Consider the following 15205-nt stretch of genomic DNA (forward strand, 5'->3'; position numbering starts at 1 on the left):
AATTCTCATTTTAAAATTTCACCTCATTTGTAGTTCCCCTTAAGTGGAGTTTCCAAAAAACAAATCACCTATGTTTCTCTACATTACAGGAGATTCCAAATACCACCTTTTACATCTGTAACATTGTACGTATCTCAAATATTCTGTAGATATAGTCTTTCAAAACATTCACCCCAATTTGTCACTCCTGTTTAACAGCCATCAATTGAATTTTCCAAAAACAAAAAATACATACTTCTTTATTTTTAAAGGAGAACCCATATACAAATCCTCATTAAGGGCATTCAACCCATTATTCACCCTTTTACACCCCTCCTATTGGGATTTTCAGAAAACAAAAAATACGTTTTCAATTATTTTTAAAGGAGGTTCTAAATATCAATTTTTTATCTGTAAACTTTTAATGTTTCGAGATACAGATACACTCATTTTAAAAATCCACCCCCTTTTCACGCCCCACTATTTGGATTTTCCAAAAGCGAAAAAGAACGTTTCTTTATTTTTAAAGGAGATCCCAAATACCATTTTCAGGTCTGTAATATCTTGAGTTTCTGAGATATAAGTATCCTCATGAAAAGCATTCGACCCTTTTTCACCCGTGCTATTGGGATTTTCCGAAAACAAAAATACACGTTTCTTTATTATTAAAGGAGGTTATAAATACCAGTTTTTACATGTGTAAACTTTTAAAGTTTTAAGACGTAGATACACTCATATAAAAATGCACCCCCTTTTTCACCCCCCTTTATTAGGATTTTCCAAAAATGAAAAAAATCCTGTTCCTTTATTTTTAAAGTAGACCGCAAATACCAATTTTCAGGTCTGTAATATCTTCAGGTTCTGAAATATAAGTAGCTTCATTAAAGGCATTCAACCCATTTTTCACCCTTTTCCACCCTTCCTATTGGGATTTTCCGAAAACAAAAATGTACGTGTTTCTTTATTTGTAAAGGCGATTCTAAGTACAAATTTTTACATCTGTAAAGTTTTAAAGTTTTGAGATATAGATACACTCATTTTAAAAATTCAACCCCTTTTCACCCCCCCCCATTAATTGGATTTTCCAAAAACAAAAGAATTTGTATTTCTGTGTTTTTAAAGGAGATCTCAAACACCAATTTTCAGGTCTGTAATATCTTCAGTTTCTGAGATATAAGTACCCTCATTGAAGGCTTTCAACCCATTTTCTCCCCTTTTCACCCCTTCTATTGGGATTTTCCTAAAACAAATAATACGTGTTGCTTTATTTTTAATGAATATTCTACATACCAATTTTTACATCTGTAATCATTCAAAGTTTATATATATACTCATTTTAAAAATTCATCCCCCTTTTCACCCTGCCATTAATTGGATTTTCCAAAAATTAAAAATTACGTGTTTCTTTATTTTTAAATGTGGGCAAAAGTACCAATTTTCAGGTCTGTAATATCTTCAGTTTCTGAGATATAAGTACCGGTATCCTGATTAAAGGCATTAAACCCCTTTTTCACCCTTTTCTCCCCTCTTATTGGGATTTTCTGAAAACAAAAAATACGTGTTTCCTTATTTTTAAAGAAGATTCTAAATACCAATTTTTACTTCTGTAAACTTTTAATGTTTTGAGATATAGATACACTCATTTTAAAATTTCACCCCCCTTTTCACACCCTTAGCGACGGAATATCCAAAAATCCTCTCTTAGCGAGCACCTACATCTTCATATATGAAAGTATCCCGAAAATTTCATTTCAAGTAGTTAGGCTCTCTTCTGAACCCCATCGTTTGGTTAAGATCGTGACCGAAATATTTCCGCTACGACCCCAAGATTTAAGAGTTTGATATTGCTCTGCTGCAACAGCTGTGGCCAACCAACGATGGAATGGTAAGTTCAAGGGTTCAATAGTAGGTCCCATTATATTTTCCCAGAAATCTGCATTCCGTGTCTGTTAAATAATGTTTTGCGTTCCAACAGCTGATCGACCAAACCACATGGAGCGAGAGAGATGGACAACTGTGTTTTATTTAGACGGAAGCCTACGAAGCCTGCCGAATTCGGGATCGGAACCCGGTACCTGTATTACTTTATATGTTTGTCTGTATGTGTTTATATTCACAGGTTTTGTTCTTATTGTGGTGTGTATACCTGTTTGTTCATATGTGTCTTGTGTTGTATACATTTGGGATATTTAGCTCGATAGCTAATTTGCTGGGAATCCGGTTCTGTCTGGTCAATTTGCATATGAGTGCGGACTCATACAGTAGAATCAGTGCTTTATTTTGGAGGGGATGATTAGGAACCACCCTGTACCAGTGTGTTTTTTATTGTTTGTATTCGAATGATGGATTGTAAATATAGATAGTCAGTTTTTATTACTAGTGAATTCGTATTTCTGGAATATCAAAGAGACGATTCAGATCGATGCTCTAGTGCAAAAGGACTTAGGAAATTAGGTGGCGCAGCTACACAATTAATTTGTAACAGGATCAAATTTCCATGTAATAGATTTTTGTAACAATATTTTACGGGTTGTTACCCGCTTTCTTTTCTTTGAGTATATTTTGTTGTCATGTATTAGATTTTCATGTGCGAGTCACACTTTTACGACCAATTCTGGGGTCGAAGTTGCTTATTTCATTTTGGATTTCATTTTAGAATGAACCATATGTATGTTTCGGACCAATAAATCCATTCTACATCTTAATATGCTTTTCTCATTCAGAAGGTATGCCTCCATATTTCCTGTCCCTATACTAATTAGTATGAGTTTATTTAGAGATTTTCTTACGCCCATTTTCCGAAGGTACCACGCGCTTTTCCCCTGAGTTAGTCGGATTTAAGGTCAGGATGTGGTGCATGAAGATGGCACCCGATATCTGGGGCCAGTTTTATTGTGGGCAGATGTTTGGATGTTGGTTCGAAGTCTGCGAGTGACCACGGCTGGTACCCAGAGGTTATACATTTGCAGTTGTTTGCTGGCAACATGTCAGTCATTTACATTTTAAAGTAGGTATAGATAACTTCGAATATGGGCGTATTAAAATGACGAAGTCTGATTTCGTGTTCGATGTTCAGACAGGGTCATAAACCTGGCAACCTAATGCTTTAGACAAGCTGAGTCTAGAAATCCTATGTTCGATACTACATGTCTTAGAATGCGGATATAATTGATCAAGGTTTCGATTTAAATCGTGTGTTTAGGAGTGATTAGTAAAGCCGAAATATATAAGATAACGTTGGGTATAGATCGGCATTTAAGTGATGTAAATTTTAACTGTAGTTAAGAAATGAATTAGAAATATTAAGCCGATACGTAAGGCGCGTAAAATTAATTGAATCACTCCATTCAAATTTGAGAACAGTGAACTGATTTCTCAATATGAGGTAAATGCGAACTATGCCATATCTTTCAGGTATGAATCGACATAGACCTGGCCTAGAATTTGTTTTGCATAAAAAATTTCTGTTGCCAGTAACTTAGATAGCTGTTTTGCTTAGAGTAAGGTCAGATTCACGAGATGATCTCAATCTCAAGTGAAATTATGCGACGAGTTACATCAATATTAAAGGTTAGGGGCAGATAAACCTCTGTTCAGAATGTTCGCCTCAAGTCGAAAATATGGTGCAAACATGGTAACGTGCTGTTGTCTAACAAATAGCTTTGAGCCTAACAATGAGGAAACTTAGAGATTTCGGATAATAGATTTGGGGCTATAAATATAGTAAATTTTTTAATCATTTTGATTCTATTCGATCGATTTGATATATTTTAGAAGAACATAAATTTGTTTCAGTAGGAAGCTCCTAAATTTAATGTAATGGCACGTAATTAATACTATATAATGTATTATTAACTGTATATATGATGTATAATCTACTGCAATATTGTGCAATACACTCTAGTAAGTCCAGAACAACGCATGGTGTGACTAGAATGGTATAGAGAATTCTTTACATTCTAACTAGGCTATTGGAGACTCTCGAATTCACGAGAAAATATGTTCCATGATATTCTTCTAGAAGCCTGGCCAGACAACGTATATAAAGAGGCGGTCTTGGGAGCATAGTTGAGTTGTTATAATGAGACTTATGTGGAAGTCATGTTAAGCGAGTGTTTGATGTCAAGTATGTGAATTGGTTTTGTTGGGTTGGTAGTTGACATGCATCTGTTGCAGTCTTCTTCTGATTCTTCGTTTAGTGTTTTGTTATGATGGCAGCTTATTAATGCGTGAATGTAGAAGATGTAAACATAATTTGTGAAAAAATAGGGTGCACAACTGACAGTATTTTTTGTGCGTCTTCGTAAATACATCAGTATAAGTCCCCTAGCAAGGCCGCGGTTAGAGTATGGCTACAGTGTATGGGACCCTCATCAGGACTACTTGATACGAGAACTGAAAAAATTCAGTGGAAAGCAGCAACATTTGTTCTGAGTGATTTTCGACAAGGGTTTCTGTAACGAAAATGTTGCAAAATTTTGGCTGGGAAGACTTGAAGTTAAGGAGACAAGATGCTCCACTATGTGTTATGTTTTGAGCTGTCACTGGAGAGTTGGCGTGGAATGGCATAAGTAGACGAATAAGCTTGAGTGGAGCTTTTAACAGCAGGAAATATTATAATGTGAAAATAAGCTTGGCTTCAAGAGGGCTAATGGGGGAAAATATGCTTTTACAGGATGAGGAGTAAGGGATTGGAATAAATTATCACGAGGAATGTTTGATGAATTTCCATCTTCTTTGAAAATGTTTAAGGAAAACCTATGTAAACAACTGATAGGGAATCTGCCACTTGTATGACAGCTCTAAATGCAGATCATTGATAATTGATTGAAGATTGATTGGTATTTGCTACACAGATATTACTTTCTAAGATTTCAAAATTTGGAAACAACCTGGCTCTGCCCTTTTTGAAACAATCACAAAAATTATTTTCTGAAAAATATTTCCACCATAAAACATTAATGAAAAATTCTTAGAAAAGTAAAATGTCGAATTCGGAGAGAATATCTCGCAGCCCGGTGTGATGGATGCAATGGCCCATCACCGGACCGCGGCCCAGAGGTAGGTCATGACACGTGAACGGCAGCTGAGTGGCGTAGTTAGTGGTTAAAGCACAAGTTACCTTGATATAGGAGTTGATATATCACTTTTACATTCAACATATCCCACTTCAAGTTTGGGAAGGTACAACCTCATACATATTATACTGTATGCCTACTTACTTGAAGAAAGCAGAAACTTGATAATTTGGGATAGGGTTTGGGCAGAGGTTAGGCTAGCATTTCTGTCTCTTGCTTGATTTTCACAGTGCAGTAGTGATCACTTTTCATTGGTGCAAATGTTAACTATTTTAATTGTTCTTGAAGTACGAAGTGAGTACCATGTCCTAATTTCAAGAGATTATTTATCAGCCTTTTTGTAAACATAGCGATAGGCCTAACCTACTAATATTTATTTTTAAAACGAAGTTATTTCAATGATGACGATAGTAATAATAATAATTATATTATTATTATTATTATTATTATTATTATTATTATTATTATTATTATTATTATATTCTTTTTTCTTAATCTGTTTACCCTCCAAGGTTGGTTTTCCCTCGGACTCGGCGAGGGAACCCACCTCTACCGCCTCAAGGGCAGTATCCTGGAGTGTGAGAGTTTGGGTCGGGGATAAAACTGGAGAGGAGGGCGAGTACCTCACTCAGGCGGTCATACCTGCTATGCTGAACAGGGGCCTTGTAGGGGGATGGGAAGTTTGGAAAGGGTAGACAAGGAAGAGGAAGGAAGCGGCCGTGGCCTCAAGGTAGGTGCCATCGCGGCATTTTCCTGAAGGAGTGGAAAACCACGGAAAGCCACTTCGATGACGACTGAGGTGGGAATCGTACCCCTTCTACTCAGTTGACCTCCTGAAGCTGAATGGACGCCGTTCCAGCCCGCGTAACATTTTTCAAATTTCGGTGGTTCTAAACCTATTTGACAGGCCTTTCACTTGTGCTTCTCCAAGTCCAGTCATCCATACTGTTGCTGCGTTCAGGCCGCTGGGTTTGAACACAGTGCTACGGGTTACACAACACACGATGATTGTTCCTTGGTTCGATTCCAGAGACAGTTCAGTAATTTACAGTCACATGCAGTGAACAACTAAACTGCAACAATTCAACAGTATTCAACAGCGACTATTAACACTCACGATAGCTGCGCCTGTCACTGATTCACGGCGGTCCTCAGTCCACAGAAGGTAAACACACACATCAGTACTCTAAGGCAGAACACAGTCTTCGGTCTCGTACGCTGTTTTCAGTCCAGCTACTCGCTGGAAACTCCGACACAACAACAACAATTCCTCATTCAGACCTCGGTGGGACACTAGCGAGAGCCAACACTTTTATAGCCCTCAGCCGAACCACCGAACCGTAACACACTGACTCCAACCCTAAGTCCCACAGTGACTCTAACACTGGATCCACCAAGGAGTCCAACACTGACTGACTGTCCGTGGCTAGCCTCCCTTTTTATAGCTCGGGTGATGTGTACCAGAATATTCGAGACGTGGGACGTGGCTAGAGACGGAACATTCTCGTTGCATCTCTCAGAAACTCTAAGTCATCCGACGAGAACAATACACGGAAAAGCCAGGCCCACGCAATAATAATAATAAGAAGAAGAAGAAGAAGAAGAAGAAGAATCTTTGATAGATAGGAAGTCAAATCAATTTCAAATAGTTAAATGATTTTATTAAGCATTGAAATGTTCCTATAAAGTTCATCTACGTGACTATGTAAAAAATTCCTAAATTGCTTTTTTATACCCGGGTTACCAAGACCATGCCACTGCTCATCAGAGGGTTTGCCTTACAGGAGCTGCATCTAGTGGAAATAGCTATACACAGTTTCCCTTTTACTCATGTAGGTATTTTTTCACGTAAAAACTGCTTGACTTATCATGATTGAGCTCAAATTTGGCATACTTGTAGCTGGTACTTTGAGTGAGCATTTAGGCTGCTGACTATCACATTGTCTCTTAAGGGAGCCATGTAGTGAAAGAGAATGTGATGCATGTAAGAAGAAAATGCGCGCCTGAAACTCCTTAAAAGTGAATATATTGCCTAAACTGTTTGGTCCTCTTAAAGATGGAGCCTATCAAGGGTACTCTGGATTCGGTTTTCTAGAAACAAATTCGAATGCGATTTTTTTCTATCTCACAACAATTTGTTAATAAAAATTGAAATTCTTAGTTTTGGCACTTGCTTTATCTGGTGAAAATCAAAATAACGAGTAAACTGTTAGTCTTACAAACAAAAGCAACATACGTACAGGATTTAGAATGATATTTCTATACAAATCTCATATGTATTTTCTTCGTAACTTTCATGATATACCAGAAAAGTGCGCATTTTTACGTGTAAAAGGAGCATTTCGAACATACGACAGAGGGTCCATTGCGATGTTGGAAAAACTGTAGGTAAAATGCATTGGCAAATGTTGTAAAAACCTCCAATACCTTCTGATAATTAACAACACAATAAGGAATATAAGTTAATATAAATAAACAATATATGTAACAATGTGCATTTTGGATCAGTAGTATAATTTTAAGAAGTGTTTAAGATGTGACAGACACTACTTTTAAGGCATTCCCAGGTGTCCAACACACACGATGCAATTTCATTTGCGCCCTTCGAGCACTCATTCTACATACATACATACAATGTAGCATTTTCAGGAGACAAGTGTCTTTTTGCATGATCTCTCACTATAGCAAAGTTGTATAAATTTGTCTTCTATAATATATTGCTTCATATGGAAGCTTGGAAAGAGAATGATTTTTCTGAAAATCAAAACTCAGAATCAGAGGTCAAGATCATCTTCTTTCAGGAACTGATGAAGTGCTTTAGCGCGCAGTGAATGTGCTCTCTTTACATTAATGATATCTCCTTTATCATCAGTGCTCGAGTATTTCATTTTTTCAGTAAGTTGTAAGCAGGTGGAACATACATCGACCCGAGGACTTCCAAAACCAACGTTATACTTGGTGTTGAAAATGGTTCGAAAACTGAATGTTTGACTTCCAAGTTTGAATGTTAAACATAACTTGGGCTTAGTAACTTTAAACACACGAAAGCAAGAATAATCAATGTTCGGAATGTTCATAGAACTTGAGGGTGCAAGCAATTGTTGTGTATTACAGTAATTCAAGATTATTTTAATTTTATATTCAACTGTTCGGGAGTTTAATCAATGAATGGACACTGCTAAATACCGTAGAAATATTATTCACACCGATTTATACGGCACTCACTTGATATTCGAACTCAAATGTCTCACGCGTGAATTTAGTCTTGTTCACACGCACCTTCACATTTAAATGTGACACTAGTAGAAAGCAAATGTTTGGGTGAAATTAGTCATAAATAACGTGAAGTTATTTCACACGACGACTAGCACTACACATTTCTGTTTATGAAAAATAGTAACGTGAAGTCATTTCACCCGAAAACCAGTATTACACAGTTCATGAACAACCTAAGTGTTTGATGCACAATTTATGTTCGGAAAAATCTAAGTTCAGATTCAGTTCGTTTCAAGAGAAGCCTAAGTGTATGATGCACAGTTTATGCTCGGAAAATTCTAAGTTTAATTACACTAGGGTTTAATCACCTGAAAATGTTTAAGTACTGCAGTCGCTGGTTATACGGCTAAGTCCGTTAACAGAGAAAGATAACATATTACTTCTCACCAGTAGTTTGGTAAAGTATCGCAGATTTCAACTTAATAACTTCGTCGTCTCGTAGAGCTGACAACCACCAGCAGTTCAACCTCACGGGTCTGACTGTGGAATAATCCTTTTCTTTCTTGGGAGTCCCCCGAATCCCGCTCCCCCATGCGTGACAATCGTCACTATTCTACATTGCGTTCGACATGCTATTAGTTCTAAGAAGAAAGGGATATAACGGAGGAGTAGGAAATGATTCTACAGGAGTATCTGTCTGTCCCCATGTCAGACATGCTACCATGCAGGTTTGTGTTGGTAAGTTGGTATTTAGGCGTGGTATTAAGGGTCAGCGAAAAACAACATAGGAGACTCGTGTCTTATTCATACTCGAGTCACGGACTGCAGCTGTTTCATTCCTCCTTCAATAAATTTCTAAATCCTTGGTGAATTTCAATGAAACTTGGTAGTATTGCAGGCATGGTGAACATGTGCTGTACGGCGATGTTACTCTCATATTCGTACCATAATTATCATACGAGTTATTAGGGGTAGAAGGAATGTTCAACGACTGACTTACCTTAACCTTGGCGAGTTGGACCTGGCTCCCACGTCACTCGCCACATGTTCGCTGCAGCCGGCCGCACGCTGGCGCGCGGCGCGTATTTTAAAGTTTGAAATACTTCGAAACCAATGCTAGACCAGCGTTTCTGGTACAACATGTACATGTGTATATTCATCCCGTTTTATTTGAAGTGAAGTGAAGTCTTGTTTATAAAATTTTCTGCTTCCTCTCGAGAAATCAAACATTATTATTTCTGGGTGAATCAAGCACATCTTTGCCCCTTCAGCTAGGAACATTGTTATAATGACACAGAGCAGTTGTATTCAGATATTGAATATTCCCAAACTGAATGATATTCCTCTGTGTAATGGTTCGGGTTAGAGGCAAAAGATAAATGTTTCGAAACTGGATACATAAATGCAAGGAACATTCAAATAGAAATTTCTAAATGTCAAAATCCATTAGTTTGTGCCCTTTGACTTTACGATGCTGGACGGATCCATTTGCATCTTTGTTTGATCAGATCGAATTTCACAATGTGTTGTCCCACTGTTATTGCAAATGAGGCACAAATCCCCTTCTACCAGACACACTACTTTGGCGCTGGATGCAGAATGACCCGTTATCTTCTGTTCCAGGTACCAGTTCAACATGCGTGGACAGTTCGTGGAGAGTTTTGTTGGACCTGAACGTCCTGAAGATTGGCGTCTGCATTCTATTGAGTTTACAACTCTTGAAGAGTACAGATTACATTACTGGAAGGGTTCTCTAGATGATCCAGCCATGCTTCTACGCAGTGTCACCGCTGCAGGGCCATTGGATCCATTTGAATACCACAGGTAAAGTATGAGGATCGCGGATATCCCAGTTTCGATGGGACAGAGGGGATCATAAAGCTTTTAGCCCATGCTCTGCCTATACATCTTTTAAGATCTACAATTGTACCGCTTGTCAAATTTGTTCACGGTATTACATTCTTCTCGTTTTGAACCCAAGGCTAGGCTGATGTCTGTAGTTGCCTTCTGCATTTAGAACAATTAGACTCTTGCTGATTTCATGGTCATGATGAAAGCCTGGCGGACACCACGATGATTGACGACTACTCTGCCTGTAGGCTGGCACCTGTAACTCAGAGTACACCTCCGTTATAAAATGGCCTATAAAACGAGATTATTAGTGCCCGTTGCTATTTTTTGATTGACACAGTATTCTTAAATCTGTCTCCTGGCAGACGCCACAGCAAAATGTTTACACTGAAGTCTCAGCCTCATGCCGCTGCGACATTATGGAAGCTGCTAAGGTGTAGGTCGTGCTAAGTAATGACCTTTAGAGAGACTGGTGAATCTGGATGCTGTTAAAGGTGTTATTCGTAGAGTCGGCAGTATTGGAAGATAATACCAAATTACCTCACTCCTCATCTTGTCTAGAATGCCTCATTTTATCACTGTCACGGTTATTCTACTTTCACTCTAACTATATAATCTTTGGTTATGCTATTCGAGAATCCAACCAGCCTCCGAGCTGAAGAATTAAATTCAGACAAAATGATTATGAAGAATGCCGTTTTAAGGGACAAAACGTAGAGTTCATCGGCTACATATAATGCAAAGATAATATTTTTGGTTTTATATCCCACTAGCTACTTTCACAACTTCGGAGATTTTTAGGTGCTGAAAAATTCTGTCTTGCAGGAGTTCTTACACGTGTCAATAAATCTATCATCATGGACTTAGTCGGGATCAAACCTGGCATCCGAGGAGTTTGGAAGCCAGCTCTATCCCGCCTGAGGGAGGAGCATGATAGCCAAATGACATAGCACTTGACTTCTCGCTAAGGTGGTCATTATCCGAATCCCGACCAATCAATGTGGGATTTTTAAAATAAAAATCATTGAAGTGGATCGGATTCGACGTAAAACAGAAGGCTTGATGGCTATGATCACAGTATCAACAGTCACGTGAAAATAAAATCTTACTTCTTTTTCTACCATCTGAGCCACAAAGACTGACTATTATACGAAAGATGGCTGGAATGCAGAAGTTTTGCAATCAGTTGATAAAGGCAGGAGAAAATATCTCACATGAAATTACAACACTTTAAGACAGAATGACGTTGCTTTATGAGAACAATTTAGCCTTTGCCCAGAGAGGAAAGGTCAGTTGACACCTCACAATTCAGCCACAACAGATGCTGAACGAGTCTACATTCCGATCCCAATTGTTAAGCATTTTCTTAAGACAATCGTGACGGTGCATGTTTTGGTGTTCCTTGTGAATATATTTTTTTTGGTTTCTTAAAGAAAACTAAATATGCCATCGCTAAAGCATGTGTAGGCTACATGTGTTCAAATGCCAAAACATGGAATTGCTCTTGTATAAGTAATCTTCATAATGATGAAGGTAAAGTTCTTTGAGATATTTTCAAGTCTACTTTTAATTCTCCATAGTTGTAGGAATTATATTTAGCAACTTATACCAGTGCTAGGCTGTGAAATAAAACTATTCTTATTTCACCGCTAAGTAAATAGGTGACAATAAAAGGCTCTGACAGTTAAAGAATTCTGTGAATTACCATCAAAGTGTCAAGTCACTGGACACTGCAACTTCAGGAATAAGTAAGATATTTTAACCTATGTTTACTTGTTACTTGTGTTCAGCCTTAGACAAAAATAATAATGGTAATTGTTCGATGCAGTAGCATTCGCTCAAATAAAAGACAAACTTGCAGAAGGAAATTACACATCTCTGATAACAATAAACTAATTTGATTAAAAATGCATTAAGATATTCCCTTGTTGATTCATTATATTGTTCTACCGGGAGAGATTAAGTTAAAGCTTTCTCAAAGTGGATGGATGAATTATCCGATATTATAACGTCCTTTATTACTGATATTTGGTGATTCCGAGCTAAGAGATAAAGTGGTATCACTTTTCATTCGATAATACAAATTGTAACAAAGAAGAAGCAAACAAACAAGAAGGTAAATAGTATGTACCATGAACACAAGGCGGAGAGCCAAGGGACAGAGTACGGTAGCACATATACTACACAATATTGTATACAAGCCGCTGACTATTTAAAAGCAAGCAAGCTTGGAGTTGTATGTGACTGTTGATGTTGTGGTCACAGCCAAACTGAATATTTACGAATGGATATTGAATACATGGTAGGTGGAGGGATTTTGGAAAAGGTTGGGTCCTAAAGCCTGTGATGAGGGGAAGGGTAAACGCCGTAGAAATAATAATAATATACTGGTCTAGGTAGACAACTCAGATAGAAATGTCTGCTAGTGGCAAAGATCTCTCAGAGTAAATCATTAAGGTTGGCACCACAGATTTACCGTAATTGGTAGTATACAATATATTGTAGGAATCGAGGCCCAGAGCTTTTCGAGTGCTAGGTTCAATCCATAAGGGACTTTAAGCAGTGCAGGCCTTTAGTTTCAGAAGTGAAACTCAAGAAATTGGTGTGCCGATCCACAATTGGACAAGGTCCCCTAGCTTAGTTTAACACTTAAGCGTAATAGGGGATACACCCACGTAATATTTTTTCCAAATATGCAACTGCATGAAAGGAAATTGAGAGCAAAGCAGTGGAAGTAATATCTGGGAATAGCAAGAACAAAGTTTGAGATCAACGTAGGATGAAATAAGGAGCACAGTAAGTAAAAGTTGCCTTTAGGGGTTCGCGTTAAGTTCGGGTATAGGATTGCCAAGTGAAGATAAGAGAGCACCGATACCTTTGACACTAAAATCTATTTGATAGACAAAATAACAAATTTGCAGATTTACAAGAAGATCTAGTGATATTTACAATAGTGCCGTAGGAAAAAAGGGATTCATACAAATATTGTTCTTTCCCAACCATCGCCTCTACAGTGCATAAATCGTAGAGAAAAAGACAAATAAGAATGGGAGGAGGAATAAAGGAGATACATACATGCCCAAAGGCAAAATAGCAAGCTAACCAGAAATACCAAGACATTTTACGCAAATTTAAATACCAAACAGAAGAAAAGGTTTAATGGGGAAATTGCCCAATGAACACCTCCGAGTCTTCTAATAGAAGTTCATTAGTAACACATGTTAAACAACCCCAGGTTTGTAAATAATTACACACCTCTGGTTACGAGTTTTCTATGTCAAGGAATGCCAAGCAAATGATTTGACTGCAATTTTAACCATCACGACATCCCAAGCAGGTCAACCCAGTCTCAATAACCTTAAATCGTTCAAGACAAAGTAACAGGAGAACAAGTATATGGATCAAGACCAGGGTTGATGAATAAATAGTTCATGTTCAAAGTTGAATAAGGCACCAAAAACATAGATGCCAGACACACACACACACACCTCAGAAAGCTTTAAATCATTACGCACCGGGCGTAGACAGATGAAGATATAAAGTCTTACTAGGAAATGGCGTGCTCCCCATTAGCCGCTAGGTGAATACAAGTGTTCACATTGCAGATTTTGAAACATAATACAATGTCAGTCATACATCATGTCTATCTCCATAGTTTCAGAGCGAGAAGAAGATAGATTATAAACACTGCTCCATATGAAAAAAAATTGATAGTCATTGTTCCACCCTCTACATAGGCTTCAAATCCATCTCAACAGGCTATGACCGAAGCCGCAAATATATACGGTACCGTAGTGCAGAGGGGAAGGAATAAGGGGAAGAAAGACTAGCACTTTCTCGAAGGTAGTGGACATTCCGGGAGCATCCGCCAGTAGAAACAGCTATCCTCTCATGCAGCGTGTGACGTCATCGGGGTATCAGCTGACATGCAAAAGAGTTAGTTGACGATCAGCGGTCGATGCGAGTAGCAGAGACGATGAAAGTTGTGTGTGTGTGTGTGTGTGTGTGTGTGTGTGTGTGTGTGCGGCGTTTTTACATTTCTAGGAGATATATCGGCGATCAGGTCAGTCCAATACGTCATCCGCCGGGCACCAGAAAAAGATACTTTTTCGTGTAGATTGTCCACGATCGATGAGAATGTCGGTAGAAGACGAGGTTTGTAGAGTCAGCACGACATCCCAGGTGTCAGCAGCGGAGGGCCCTTCCGAAAGCTGATGAGTGGGTCTAGTGATGGCATGGAGACGAATGCCAGGATACGTTGACTTACTGAAAACACCAGTAAAAAGGCGCAAAAACATATCCAAAAATAATATAAATATATATATAAATGTAGGAAGAAGAAGAATGGAAAAGGGGGGAAACGTAGGGGGCTAACGCGCTAGCAAAAGGACAGGGAAGGATTACGGAAAGGCCTATTTAAATGAATAGAGAAAAAGACGAACGTGGTTGAGAGAGAAAAAAGAAAGAGGTATATACACTTCCATTACATTCTTTACCTCTTCGTCTGAGAGGGAGATCGGATTAGCCTGTATAGAGGGGGATAAGAAATAAAAACCACAGAAAGGGGCGAAAAAAGGGAGACATGAGGTAGATCGACATAATAGCTACACAAGGAATAAGAATGAAAGAGAAAGGGAAATATATAGGGCCTCTATATATAAGAATGGCAGGCATTGCAACTTTCCTAGGAGGAACAAAGAATACCAAAAATAAAACAATAATTGAAAGAAAACATAATAACTGATGAGAAAATGGATAAATCATTCAATTCGGGCGTTAAAAATTAAGAACATCGAAAAATGTAGAAGAAAATAAGGATATTAAGAGGAATGAAATCTTTTGAGCTGACTAATGTGGATTTTCTTAGTATCCAACGAATCCGAAGTGGATTGTACAAATACGTTAACAGAAGTAGAGAAAGCAAGTATACGATATGGCCCAAGCCATCGCGGAGCAAGTTTGGCAGACATGTCATTAATAGAGGAACTCTGCGAGTGATTAGCAACGAGTACCAAATCGCCTATCTTGGAAGTCGATGGTTTATGGCGAGAATTATATACTTTCTTGTGCGTCTGTTGAGC

General features: G+C 38.2%; 1 protein-coding gene across 1 annotated transcript in view; it reads left to right on the top strand.

Annotated features, from left to right (window-relative positions):
* LOC136863533 (NACHT and WD repeat domain-containing protein 2) overlaps positions 1 to 15205 on the top strand; it is a 638416-nt gene that overhangs the window by 394058 nt on the left and 229153 nt on the right. Inside the window, exon 19 of the mRNA XM_067139918.2 lies at positions 9897 to 10097. Within this exon, the coding sequence (XP_066996019.2) occupies positions 9897 to 10097 (201 nt within the window). The remainder of the gene's footprint in view (positions 1 to 9896; positions 10098 to 15205) is intronic.

Source organism: Anabrus simplex, chromosome 2, assembly GCF_040414725.1.
Source record: "Anabrus simplex isolate iqAnaSimp1 chromosome 2, ASM4041472v1, whole genome shotgun sequence".
In the NCBI taxonomy this organism is placed as follows: Eukaryota; Metazoa; Arthropoda; class Insecta; order Orthoptera; family Tettigoniidae; genus Anabrus; species Anabrus simplex.